Genomic DNA, 13292 nt, shown 5'->3' with positions numbered 1-13292 from the left:
AAAACTAATGAAACACTAGTAAGAAGTACTAACCTGCTATTGTTATATTAGGGTCCTATTTAAGACTTTGATTGAGTGATGTTTACAGTTTTTATAAAAAATGTTTCAATACTTTTAACAATTTTCCTAAACTCTTAACACACCAACACACCTACAACACACAATTGGCAAAACGGTTAATTTCATGCTCAAAATCACACATTGTAAACTAAACTCCAACACTAATTTTCAAAATACAAGAAATCACTAAAACATTACACTATGGGCCAGGTTTACTAACAGCTTGCGTCAGCGCAAACCCTCTTTTGGCGTTAAAAAACTACTGTCAAATTAGTGCTGAATCCGTGGACCTTATTGCATATGCATTTGTAGGAGTTTCCCTTTCAGGCACAAAATTTATGGGGGGAGAGGATTTAAATGAGTAATGCAAGGTGATTGACTAAGGTTTGTGCTCGTCAATGTACTGGTGTTTGTGCCATTATTTACCGCCCAACAAAAGCATGTCTTAAACCAGGTACTACCTGGTCATAATAGAAACGATCTGTCTGCGTCTGTGTTATACAAAAAAATGAATGACCCATCTCAAGGTAGCTTTCTAGAATGTACGGTTTATGAAAAAAAAGAAGACAGAGACAGAATTGCTGCAGTAAAGGCTTTATTTGCAACGGGAAATTACTGCAAGATAACAAAAATATGCAATAAAGCTGCCATTTATTGTGCAAAAACACAAACTATACAAACAGAAAAAGCCACAGAATAAAAAAAAAAAGATCTGCCCGGTCTTTTGAATTTGGCCACATGCTCTCATCCTCATCACTCCTGATATCTTCTCTGGCAAGGCATCTTGGGAAGAATCTTTTGGCATGCCTTGTCCACCCCTGGCAGTGTTCAGCTGTGATGTCTTGGCATGCAGCATCCATTGCATCCAAGAGGAGCATTTGGTCCTATGGACGATGGTCAAAAACCTTCCATCTCCAGGCTGAGAAGAACTCCTCAATGGGGTTGAGGAAAGCGGAGTAAGGGGCCAGGAAAAGGGACATCATCCTCGGATGGGCGTCAAAACAGGCTGTGACTGCACGGGAATGGTGGAATGCCACATTGTCCTATGTGATCACATATATTGGCAAGTGGTCTCCCACCTGTCCCCTTTCTACCTCTGGCTGCTCCAGTCTTTCATGCAGTTCTTCTAAAAACAGGAGAAGGCGGTCAGTGTTGTAAGGTCCAATCTCACATTTATGCAGGAGTGCACCGTTGTTGGTGCACATGGTGATGTTGGCTCCTCTCTGGCCCGGCATAACTGTGGCTCTTTAGCCAATTATGTTTCTTCTGCGCCGATGCCTTTTCGCAAAGCTGAAGCCAGACTCGTCAACGTAGATCATTTCTTGCGGGACTTGATTGGGCTCCAACTCCACGACTCTCTGAAAGTAATCAGACACAGTGTGTGTAAATGCTTTGCTGTATACTTACTGTATGTCCTACTACTGGATCAACATTAGGCCTATAATATGTGTAAAAACTGAGAGGATGGAATGAGAAGTTTTCTTGTCTTCCTCTCATGGCGTTGAAAGGATCCAAAGATCCACTAGAGTTTAGTACAGTAACCAGTGCAAGAATGTCTAAACCTCGTAACTCGAGTGGATCCTCAAACTGTCTGCAAAACCTCATAGGAGCAGCTCCACCCAGCTAATCATGAATGAAGTCTTGCACACATTTTGGAGACTGTCTTGATTAAGTACATTGTTTTCTTTATTCAAAACATTTGTAAGGCTAATGTTTTATGTTTTTGAGGAGCGTAGAAGAGTTTCTTAGTCTGGGATCTAGTCACTGCCAATAAAGCTTGTTCGTAACGCTTCATCTTTTATAACACATGCTTTTTGCCAAATATATTAAATGACAGTAATAACTGAGTGCCCGCATATAGATACAATAACCTTTGTAACCTGTAAGTTGATAAAAACTTAATGCGTCAGATGCAATTGTTTTAATGACGGACAAAACACAAATACCCAACATTCACTGGTGAAAAACCTTGTAACTCCATTTGAGCTTCATATTGGGAAAATGTTAATACTATAACTACACATGAAAGTGTCAGACACTTAAAGCCTAACCCATTACTAACTTTGACAACAAGGTGTATTAAATATATATATATATTTAAAATTTTCTGAATAGAAGTGGTTCTACACTAACCTGCAATTTTTTGCTGGTTTCAAAACACACCACGCTTGATATAACCTGCCATGTTAACATATCCTCGGATAAACTCCTGCGATCAAACAGTTAATGCCAGGACATTGCCTTGCGACTTACATAGGATGAATTGACAGCTGAGTGCAGGCTTTTCACTCACATTAGATCATGCGGTAACATCACATTTGCATTGGCATTTGCATTTGAATTCATGATTGGTTGACTGCCAAATAAAAATCTTAAACAGAACGATAAAATAACGTTAATAACCAGTTAATGGTAATTTCAACTAAGCGCGTCAGTTCAGAATATTTAAACTTGATTTCGTTTTTGTTTGTTCCTGTTAAAATTTTGTCAGTTTCCAGTTTTTGTTTTCGTTCCTTGAACCGGTTCGGAGCCCTGTATGGAACATTCAAGCGTGAAAACCAGTTCTAGTAGAGCCCAAAAAAAGGTCATAAAAGGTCCCCTTTAAAAAAAATTTTTTTACAACAATGCAATGGACATGGATTATTGGGACTTTGTTTATGGAGATGTCTTCTGTTAGTAGATGCAGTCATTATACTGTGTACACTCTTGGGCAAAAAACAAAAATGGGCCAAGCACAAAATGGCTAAACACTAAGCTTTTAATTGTGTTAACCACAAATTATTGGTCTGTAAATTAGCAAATATTTTAAGCAAATGCACTACTTAAAAGACATTGCTGTCTCAGAAAAGCATCAAAGACAGAATTAAGTTTTTGGCAGAATATGGGAAGTTGTGTATGGAGTGATGAATCACAATGAAACATGAGTTGCGTGGTGATGCTCCAGAGCGGCATCTGCACAAATCTGCTGAAAAATATAATAATTAAATGCTTCTCTACCACAGTGAAGCATTTTGAGGAAGAGGAGCCTTTTCAGCTGCTGCTTCACTGTGAAAAGTCATTTGGAGAATGGCTCACTTCACACAAATGAAAAGTTGTTATCAAAGTTATTTTTGTACTGCTCACACTGCAAAGACAAGCAAGAAGTGGCTTGAGAACAAGTCCATCAGGTTCATGCTTTGGCCTGATCAGAGTCCAGATTTGAACCCTATAGTAAATATTTTGTCTCACATTAAACTCAAATGAACTGGGAGAAATTTTTCACTGTGTTTCAACAGTTTGAAGCCATTAACATTGAGTGGATCAACACTAACTCTTCTTCCTTTAAAAAGCTGACTGCAAGTTTACCTACACGGCTTAAAATTTTAAGAAAACAAAGGGAAAGGATATTCCATGCTAAGTAACTTTATCTACAGTATTTGTACAATTCTTGCTAATCTCCTGACCAGTGATTTGTGATTAAAATGGTTAGGCCTACCACTAAATATTTGTCAGTTTTTGGCTTGGCCCATTCCCCCCTCCCAAAAGGTCAGCGGGGTCAGAAGTGCTGTCTTTAAAGACAGGATTTTAAGCTCAACTGACTCTAGGGGCTCAAAGAGAGCTCTCTGTAGACCTGAAAGGATGACAGAGAGGTCCCAAGAGGGGATGAGGCACAGACTGGGAGGATTTAACCTCCTGGCGCCTCTCAGGTTGTGCTTTTCTTGTGATCTGTTATCAATGGCACCGTGATGTGCTGTGATGGCGGCAAAATATACCTTCAAGGTGGAGGGGGACAGCCTCCGTTCCAAGCCCTCTTGAAGGAAGGAAAGCACAGAGCCAACCGGGCTCGCACGCCGCCTCTCTGGCAGACATCTGCAGAGCTGCGGGCTTGGCATCACCTAACACATCCACAATCTCAGGACTGGGCCAGAATGTTTCTCCATTTCTCACGGAGCTTGTGAAGGGTCCGATTCAAGACACCAAGACCCAAGATTGTCCGTAACCCCCCGCTCTTCTTGGATACTATGAAGTACGGACTGTAAAATCCTGACTTCATCTCGGCCGGAGGGACAGGCTCTATTGCGTCCTTCACCAGGGGGACTGCAATCTCCACATGCAGGACAAGGATGTCCCTGACCCTGCCCTGCGTGCCACAGAGGTAAACATGACGCCACTGAACCTGGGGAGATGCCTGGTGAACTGACTGGTGTTAGCGCTGGGGCCCAACCCAGAGTAGAGGCAGTGAGTTGTAGTGCACTTACTTGGCTCTGTGGGTCCCGTGAGGGACTGGGCAGGGAGGCGTGAGGAGGCGAAGCGTCCTCTAAATCCTGACGCTTACTTTTGCTCGCTCTCAGCTCAGACCCAGTATGGCACAGAGGTTTTTGGAAACTGCTCTTTTATTGAGAAAGTGGGAACAGAAACAAAACGAAACTCAAGATTGTCCAATGCGTTCACCGTCTCTTGGATCAGAGCAGCTCCCTCCATCTCTGGGCCATCCGTCTCAGGGCCGCTTTGATGTGGGGTCAAGGGTTTAGCGGTCTGGTCAGGCTGCGTCGGCTTCCTGCAGGTGGCTCGGAGTGGACGGGATGCCTCCGGCCTTTCCGGAGCCGATGCAGCCTGCAGGGGGACGCCCGCGACAGCTTGGTGGCAGTTTCACGCTGGGGCAGGATGTGTTTTATGGCCTCCGTCTGCTTCTGGACTCCGTCTGCTTCTGGACAGTGTCGCCGAAGAGGCCGGCCTAGAAGATGGGGGCGTTGAGAAAGTAAACTTTGTCTGCGTCTTTCATCTCAGCCAGGTCCAACCAGCCATCTACAAGTGCACCGCAATTGCACTCTCCACCTGTGGAATGTCCACGTAACCCTTGGTGGCCCCGCTATCGAGGGTAGTGAGAGTGGAGGAGGCAGAAGTACGTTGTTCTTCCACATTGTCTGAACCTCATTCTCCTCCGAGAAGAAAGACTCAAGCCTGATGCTCATGGCAGCCCGGGAAAGCATGGCCATCAAATCTGAATCCGATTCAGCGTGAGCAACCACCCCGGAGGGGGGAAGCTCAACTTCCTCATCTAACCGACATCCGATCCTCATCCAGAGCACTGAATGAGACACAAGGTGCCTCACGGTGGGGGACCCGCGGCAACATTCGGCAACGTTCGGCAACTGGACCCGCGTCGACATTCGGCCCGATGAAGAAGCTCTCACTGTAACCCTCAGATCTCCCAGAGTGCTAACCAGACTAACGGCTCTACTACGAGAAGCGATGGGGGGCTGGGTAGCAGCAGCAGGGACTCGTGAAGAAGAGTCGCAACCGCTATGCCGACATGGACATACTCTCGCAGTGAGAGCATGCATTCTCCACGAACGCTCTCTCAGCATGCTGTTTGCCCAGGCATGAGAGACAGCGATCATGGCTGTCAGATGAAGTCAGCTAACAACCACATCCAGAAATGCATGGATGGAAAGACATCTTGAAAAAGATGCTGACCCACCGTGTTTGCTCTTTTAGGGAACTGCTCTTTTAGCCAAAACACCAAGCTGGATGCAAACACCGCTGGATTGCGCTTTCACACCGGCAGAAAGATCCCATGACAAGCTGCAGGCAAAGTAGCATTCAAATTGCTGTTTTTGGGGTGTTCTCCTGATAGCAATTAAAATGGCTGTTGTTTGCTCTTTGCTTAGAAATTTACTCTCCTTTTCATTAGAGGTGAATTGGTAAGAGTGATTACTGTGCAACTGCTCGACTACAAAGCAGAATATGAACAAAATGTGTAATGCTGGTCCTATTTACACTCGTATGTCCGGGTAGGTGTGACTCGGCATGCAAATCTCACTGGCCAATGTTCATTGGCTCGTTTTGTTACCACTTGGAGGTGATTGGTCTCCCAGGCGAGACCCCATGACGTCAGTCTGACTTATCTGAATGGGAACTGGAGTTAAAACATAATATTCTAAAGATGCTTTCTCTGGCATATAAGGTCTATAGAGTGACTGTTGTTCAGGTGTCATGTTACAGTCAGAGTCACGGGCTCGCTTCATCAACAGTGTTTACATAACATTGCAACTAAATGGCTTGACGTGACTATAGTTTAGTCTATATATAGTTTTGTCATGTCACGTCATGCCATTTGCTTGTAATGTCTTCACAGAAACTGTCTGACCTTTCAGGACACCAGTAGTGCACATTGTACATTTCACAAATATGACATTAAGTTAAGATCAATGTCCGAGCTAATTGTAAAGTCAAGATTGTAGCTTTCCACTGGTAGCAAAGTTATTGCTAAATTTTCTTTCTTTCTTACCCCACTGCATTTCTTAAATATCCATGTTTAAGTAACTCTTTGATATTCACATATAGTTTAATTGTTCTTTTCAGGAATGGAGACGTTTCGCCATCAGACCTGAAGGGTGAGTGAATGTGTTCAGCATCCCAACTCAAATCGGATTCATTTAATTAAGCTTGATCAGAGAGAAGGACATTAAACATGAGTGTGAAACAGTGTAAACATGTCTGCATAGCACTTCTCCAGTAGAGGTCATCATAACCTTGCATATGCACACACACTCCATCACCCATGCTGCTGTGTTCTTTTACTGTCATTCTATTGTACTTTTTATTACATTTTTTTTAAATAAGAGTTTTAACAATAGTTTTATTTTATTTTTTTATAAAAAAAATTATATATATATATATATATATATATATATATATATATATATATATATATATATATATATAGTTTTTATTCATTTTATTTCAGTTTTAGTTTTAGTTATTTTAGTATATTAAGTTAAACTAAATGAAAATGTGATATGTTGCAATTTCATCTTTGTGCATCTGTGTAATCCTTTCCAAATAACTATTACCAATAACTAAAAGTGAACTGGTGAAAGTGTGGCACTTTATCTGTTAGTGGCAGATAGGGTTTCCGAGGATAGTAAACACAGAGCGCCTGAATGAATCAGCGCTGTGAACGTGAAGTCGCTTTTATCTTCATTAAAATTACTTCACTTTATCTTTATGGATGAATGAATGAAGGTGATGTTGCTCAGACATAGAGGGCCCTATTTTAACGATCTGAAACGCAAGTGTCAAAGCGCAAAGCGCAAGTAACTTTGTGGGCGGGTCTTGGCGCTGTTGCTATTATACCGGCGGGATAAATGACTCTTGAGCCCGGCGCAAATCTAAAATGTGTTGGTCTGAAGTCGCTTCATTATTCATAGGTGTGGTTTGGGCGTAACGTGAAATAAACCAATCAGAGCGTCATCTCACATTCCCTTTAAGAGCAGGCGCGCTTGTTCCATGGCGGATTGCTATTATAACGGCGGATTTGCCAGACGCACGCGAGGAGCGGTTCACAGCCGAGGAGACCGGCGTTCTCGTCAGGGACGTTGAGGATGGAGAAACCCACCCAAATTAACTTCGGTTAAAAAGGCGTATGATAATTTGGGTAAATGTGTAAGCTAGATGTATGCTTTTATAATAAATTATCTATCTATCTATCTATCTATCTATCTATCTTTCTATCTATCTATCTATCTATCTATCTATCTATCTATCTATCTATCTATCTATCTATCTATCTATCTATCTATCTATCTATCTATCTATCTATCTATCTATCTATCTATCGTAATAATGTATGATTTGCAAAAATGAAAACTGCTGCTTCTGTGTAGATGAGAGAATCAAAGTGCGCGTTGTGCACACGCTACATTGATTATGGCCAAGCATGCGCCCTTAAAATAGCATATGAATAACATGCGCAACGCGCCACTGACTTTAAACCATTTTTTCCTGGTTAGTGGCGCAACTGTTTTCTAAACCTGCAAAATAGCATGAAGGAACGTTTGCGCTGGAACACGCCTCCTTTTTTGCGCTGAACCGCCCAGGGAGCGCAAGTTCATTCCCTAGTTTAGCGACGTGCTTCTGGGGAGGGAAAAGCGCGCTTTGCGCGGGTGCAAAATAGGAATGATACATGCGTCGGTGTACAAAGTCAATTGCGCTGGGTGCAAGATAGGGCCCATAGACTGTATTCAGCTGAACTGGTTTAACCATTACCCTTACCCTTTATTATTTGAATTATATTATTTTACAAAGTTGTTATTTATCTTCATTCACCATATAACATATATAATTTAACAATCACATGTAAAGTTGAAGTTTTGACCTCAGAAGCAGCTCTATTTACAAGTCAAAACACTAAAAGTCAAAGTAACACAAGAGTCAGGAAGGCAAACCAAATGTGAGGAGTAGAGCTCAATGTGACACCAACAACAGGATCAACATCACACACACACACACACACACACACACACTAGGTGCTAACCGCAATAGTAAGAGGCGCGTTGTGGACCCGCCTATAGGCGCACATTACTAACGCGCAAAATAACAAAACATATATATATACCGCGCCATTGACTTTAGACCAGGTTTTTGTTGATCAATGGCTCAGTCTATTTCAGTAGCAACACGCCAACAATGCGCCTGAACACTCCTCGTTTTCAGACCAGCAGCCCATGGGTGAACAAATGAGCATAAATGCTTTTGCTATTTAAACAACGTGGCGAAGGACGTGAAAATGATAACTGCGTCGGGCTGAAACTAGCAAAAACACACTTGCGTCGCGCTTGACGCTGCATTGCACCGGGTGTAAGATAGGGCCCTTAGTGTGATTGCTGTTTGATTTCTATTTTTCTCTTTAAAAGTTGTCTTCTGAATGAATGATTAATGATGTTGCTGTTTGAGCTGTGAAGATTAAGACATTAGTTCATAAAGCTAATGTTCCTGTTCTCTGTTTAAACAGATCAGCCTGCAGAAAGTTCTCACAGCAGTTCAGGTATGTCAGTTCATTTAAAACTCAAATCTGCTTCTCAATTCTCACAATAATCAAAGAGTGCCATATGAAGAATTAACGGACTGTAAATATTCCTTTAAGTATTCCCTACATATGACAGATTTCACAAATAAATGACTTTTTGTTCCAGCATACATGTCTTATGCAGAAACACACTACAAATACAGGAATCAGTGCATTGCAGGAACAAGTATACACACCTTTTGTGTTTACTTGGGTTTCTGCATAAATTAACATAATCTTCCCTTCAACTTAAGTCACATGACACAAAAATGATACGTTTTGATACCATTGACTGTGCAGGGTGGAAAAAATATGTGAACCCTTGGGTTTTGTGTGTGACCCTCGTTCAGCAACAATAACCTCTACCAAACATTTCCTGGAATTGTGTTCAGACCAGCAGTGCTTTATTCAGCTCGCTTTGTTGTTTTTCATAATAAATACTGTAGTGTTATAGAAACCATATAGTTCAAGCCATATAGTTATTTTTATCATGGTGGTGACAGGATGTGCTATTTCACCTGTGGTTACCATGATCTGTAAAACTCTTTCAGTGCCTCATTATCTGTGATATCAACACAGCTTGGTTAGACATATGGCTTTGGATTTCTGGCAACTTTAGGGTCCAAATTATTTGGTAAAATAATTATTTTGTACAAAAACTTGAACTTCTCTAACATTTTTTACACTTACATTTTTTCATTAACCATTTAAGTTCAGATCTATGTTTATAAAGTTGAACATATTTACCAGGTTAAAGTAATATTAATAAGTAGTATTGTGCCGTCTACTCACTCTCATGTTGATAACGCATGTATGATTTGTATTTTGTTGTGGATCAGAAGAGCAGCTGTTAGAGTTCATTTATTCTTCTGCTGCACACAAGAAACAACACCGCATACGAAGAGTGTGAGAGTTTTCTCAAAGAAACATGTATGACAGGATATTGTGCATGTGTGTGTTCAGATGATACGTCAGCTGAGGAGAGCTCAGAGGAAGAGGAGGCCCATGAAGAGGAAGAGGAGGGAGATTCAGGTTGAGATTTGCTCTCTTTATATAATCTTTTCTGATACTTTTTATTCTTCTATCTCCTTAAAACATAAATAATGTACACTATATGAACAAAAGTATTGGGACACACCGCTTAATTCTTGAATTCAGGTGTTTCAGTGAGACCTATTGGCAAAATCAAGCACCTAGTCATGCTTGCTTACAGACATTTGTGAAAGGGTTGTTCTGAAGAGCTCAGTGAGTTCAAGCGTGGTACTGGGATAGCAGTAGGGCTGAACGATACATCGAATTTTCATCGTCATCGCGATATGAACTCGCGCGATGAACACATCGCAACAGACAGCCTGACACGATGAATAATGCCTGGTTCAGATTACAAGATTTTTGTGTCTGTTATGATAGTCACGGAGTCAGATTAGGCCACGTTTTTGACTCCTAAAATCTTGTCATGTTGTGGACAAGAAACATGTCAGACTACACGTTGCTTTCCGACCAGTCATAGCCGTCACACTCACACATTCACTCGCAAACATTCAAGCACACAAACACACACTCACTCGCGCTCGCTCACTCACTCACTCGCGCGCACACACAAACACACACACACACTGTTGCTCGCGCTCTCCTCTCACTCACTCTCGCTCACATACTCAACCCGTCATGGAGGACCGTTAAAAAATTAAACATGCTAGTCTTTCTGAAGTGATGTCGTGAAGCATCGCAGACGCGACGTAGGTTGTCGCCCACTATGACACAATACGAGATGAAACGATCGAATCTTGCGTCCCAACGCCCGTTGTCGTTTACGAATCCCCACAACACCCATACGTCAAACGGATCGTGCCAAAATCGCGCTAAAATCGTGTAATCTGAACCAGGCAGGTAATAAACGTTTGACCTATCACGCAAATAACCTATTAAAGCACTAAGATGGAACAGCATAGCTAACATTCACATTTGAATATTTATCGCAAGTCATATCGTCATCGCAATATTAAACAATCTTATCGCACATCGCAGCTTTTCCTCATATCGTGCAGCCCTAGATAGCAGTAAGTCAGATTGTGAAATATTCCACGCTCAACTGTAAATATTGGAAAGTTGAAGTGTTTCGGACCAGCAGAAGCTCAATTCAAAATCAGAAGATCATGTGAAGTCTCAGAGTGAACCGGTCACTGAGTGCTGAGGTGCATGGTGTGTGAAAGTCACCAACGCTCTGCTGAAGACTTCCACACTTCCACTGGCATTAACATCAGCACAGACGCTGTGTGGCGGGAGCTTCACGGAGTGGGTTTCCCTGGCCGAGCGGCTGCGTTCAAGCCTCACATCAGCGAGGACAATATCAAGTGTGGGATGAAGAGTGTAAAGCACACTGTCACTGACGAACCTGACGAATCACGCTTCTCTGTGTCTGATGGGCGAGTCTGGGTTTGGCAGATGCCAGGAGAACGTCTCCGGCCTGACTGTACAGTTTGGTGGAGGTGTAGGGCTGTGTTTCAGGGGTTGGACTAAGCCTCTTACTTCCAGTGAAGGGAAATATTGATGCATACCAAGACATTTTGTTCAATGCTATGCTTCCAACACTGTGGGAAGGCCTTTTCTATTCCAGCATGACTGTCCCCATTGCACAAAGCAAGCTACATAAAGACATGGATGGATGAGTTTGGTGTGGATGAACTTGACTGAGCCCTGACCTCGACCCCATCCCAGAGATCGACCTTCTCGTCCGACATCAGTGCCTGACCTCACAACTGCTCTAATGGGTGAATGGGCAAAGATTCCCACAGAAACTCCAAAATCTTGAGGAAAGCCTTCCCATTATAGCTGCAATGAGGGACCGACTCCGTATTAAGGTCTATGTATTTCAAATGAGCTGTGATTACAGTCCCGGCTCCCACTACTCATGTACATATAGTGGATGTAAACAGTAGTGTAAACTGCTTTCCTGAGTGCCTTGCTATTTTAAAGCAGATGAAGTGCACTAAAGCCTAATATATAGCAATAAATAATCACAGTAATGGACACCAAGAGATTTTATTGTAATGACTTGTTTTATTGTAAGATAAAAATTAAATGTGAAGCTTTCAGGCCTCTTATAAATGGTCCAGTTTTTCACACCTCGAGTGAAGGATCAATCTTAATGATGGAATATATCATGCTTTTTCAGACTCCAACACGAGATCCAGTGTAGAAAAGCCCAGCGGTAATGATACTCCTCTCTGTTTCCAACATGTTTCAGATGTTTACAGCGTGAGCTGATGTTGTGTGTTTGTTGAGTCAGTCATATAGTGTGTTTTCTCCCACAATGCCTCAGATGAGCAGCTTCAGCCGTGCTGTGAGAAGTGCAGAGCTCTAAAGGTCAGAACACTGATAACATCAAACGAACATGCGTAGCTTAAAGGATGAGTTCACTTCAGAATTAAAACTTCCTGATCATTTACTCTCCTCCACGTCATCCAAGATGTTCATGTCTTTCTTTCTTCAGTCGAAAAGAAATGAAGGTTTTTGAGGAAAACATTTCAGGATTTTTCTCCATATAGTCAAGTCACCTTTATTTATACAGCACTTTTTACAATACAGATTGTTTCAAAGGAGCTTTATAGTGATAACAGGAAAACAATGACATTCCAGGATGTTTCTCCATATAGTGACTTCAGTGGGGTCCAACCATCCTCCATTTTATAACAAAAATAAACATTTATGTACTTTTTAACCTCAAATGCTCGCCTTGCACTCGCTGTGATGCGACACACATTACGTAATCACGCTGAAAGTACAGACATGGCGTTTACAAAGCGAACATACAAAGACTAAATCAAAAGCCATTTACAATCAAAATAAATAAATAAAAGTTAAAACAGTGATTGTCGGCCGATTTTGAAGTTGGAGTTTTTTGCCCTACCCAAACTTTTTGAACCGAAACAAGCGTGACCTTTCAGCGTGATTATGTAATGTGTGGCACATCACAGCTTGAGCAAGACAAGGAGTTGTGGTTAAAAGTATGTAAATGTTTCTTTCTAAAATGTCCGCTGGTTTGTCTAGATGAGACTCTTACTCCTCGGCTGGATCGTGTCGAGACTTTGAAGCTGCACTGAAACTCACATCTGGACCTTCGACCCATTGGAGGTCCAGATGTGAGTTTCAGTGCAGCTTCAAAGTGTTTTCCTCAAAAACCTTCATTTCTTTTCCACTGAAGGAAGAAACACATGAACATCTCGAATGACGTGTGGGAGAGTAAATTATCAGGAAATTTTAATTCTGAAGTGAACTCATCCTTTAATGGGGTTTTAGAAAACAGCTGCTTCATTGCATAGTAAACAAGCAATTATTGAGAAGTGCATATCTGTATATATCAGCATTCATGACCTATAATCACATCACAGTAGTAATATTT

The 13292-nt window shown here is 41.8% G+C and overlaps 1 protein-coding gene across 4 annotated transcripts in view; it reads left to right on the top strand.

Moving 5' to 3' along the window:
- The window catches only part of LOC307166926 (NACHT, LRR and PYD domains-containing protein 1a allele 5), a 104823-nt gene that overhangs the window by 66894 nt on the left and 24637 nt on the right, over positions 1-13292 (top strand). For all 4 annotated transcript variants that reach the window (XM_079885702.1, XM_079885700.1, XM_079885699.1 and 1 more), the window contains 5 exons: positions 6406-6437; positions 8837-8869; positions 9854-9922; positions 12066-12101; positions 12213-12256. In XM_079885702.1, the coding sequence (XP_079741828.1) occupies positions 6406-6437; positions 8837-8869; positions 9854-9922; positions 12066-12101; positions 12213-12256 (214 nt within the window). The remainder of the gene's footprint in view (positions 1-6405; positions 6438-8836; positions 8870-9853; positions 9923-12065; positions 12102-12212; positions 12257-13292) is intronic.

The sequence above is a fragment of the Squalius cephalus genome (genome assembly GCF_949319135.1).
Source record: "Squalius cephalus genome assembly, chromosome: 11".
Taxonomy (NCBI): Eukaryota; Metazoa; Chordata; class Actinopteri; order Cypriniformes; family Leuciscidae; genus Squalius; species Squalius cephalus.
Note: the sequence above shows the minus strand (reverse complement) of the source record. Positions and strands in the feature narration are given on the sequence as shown.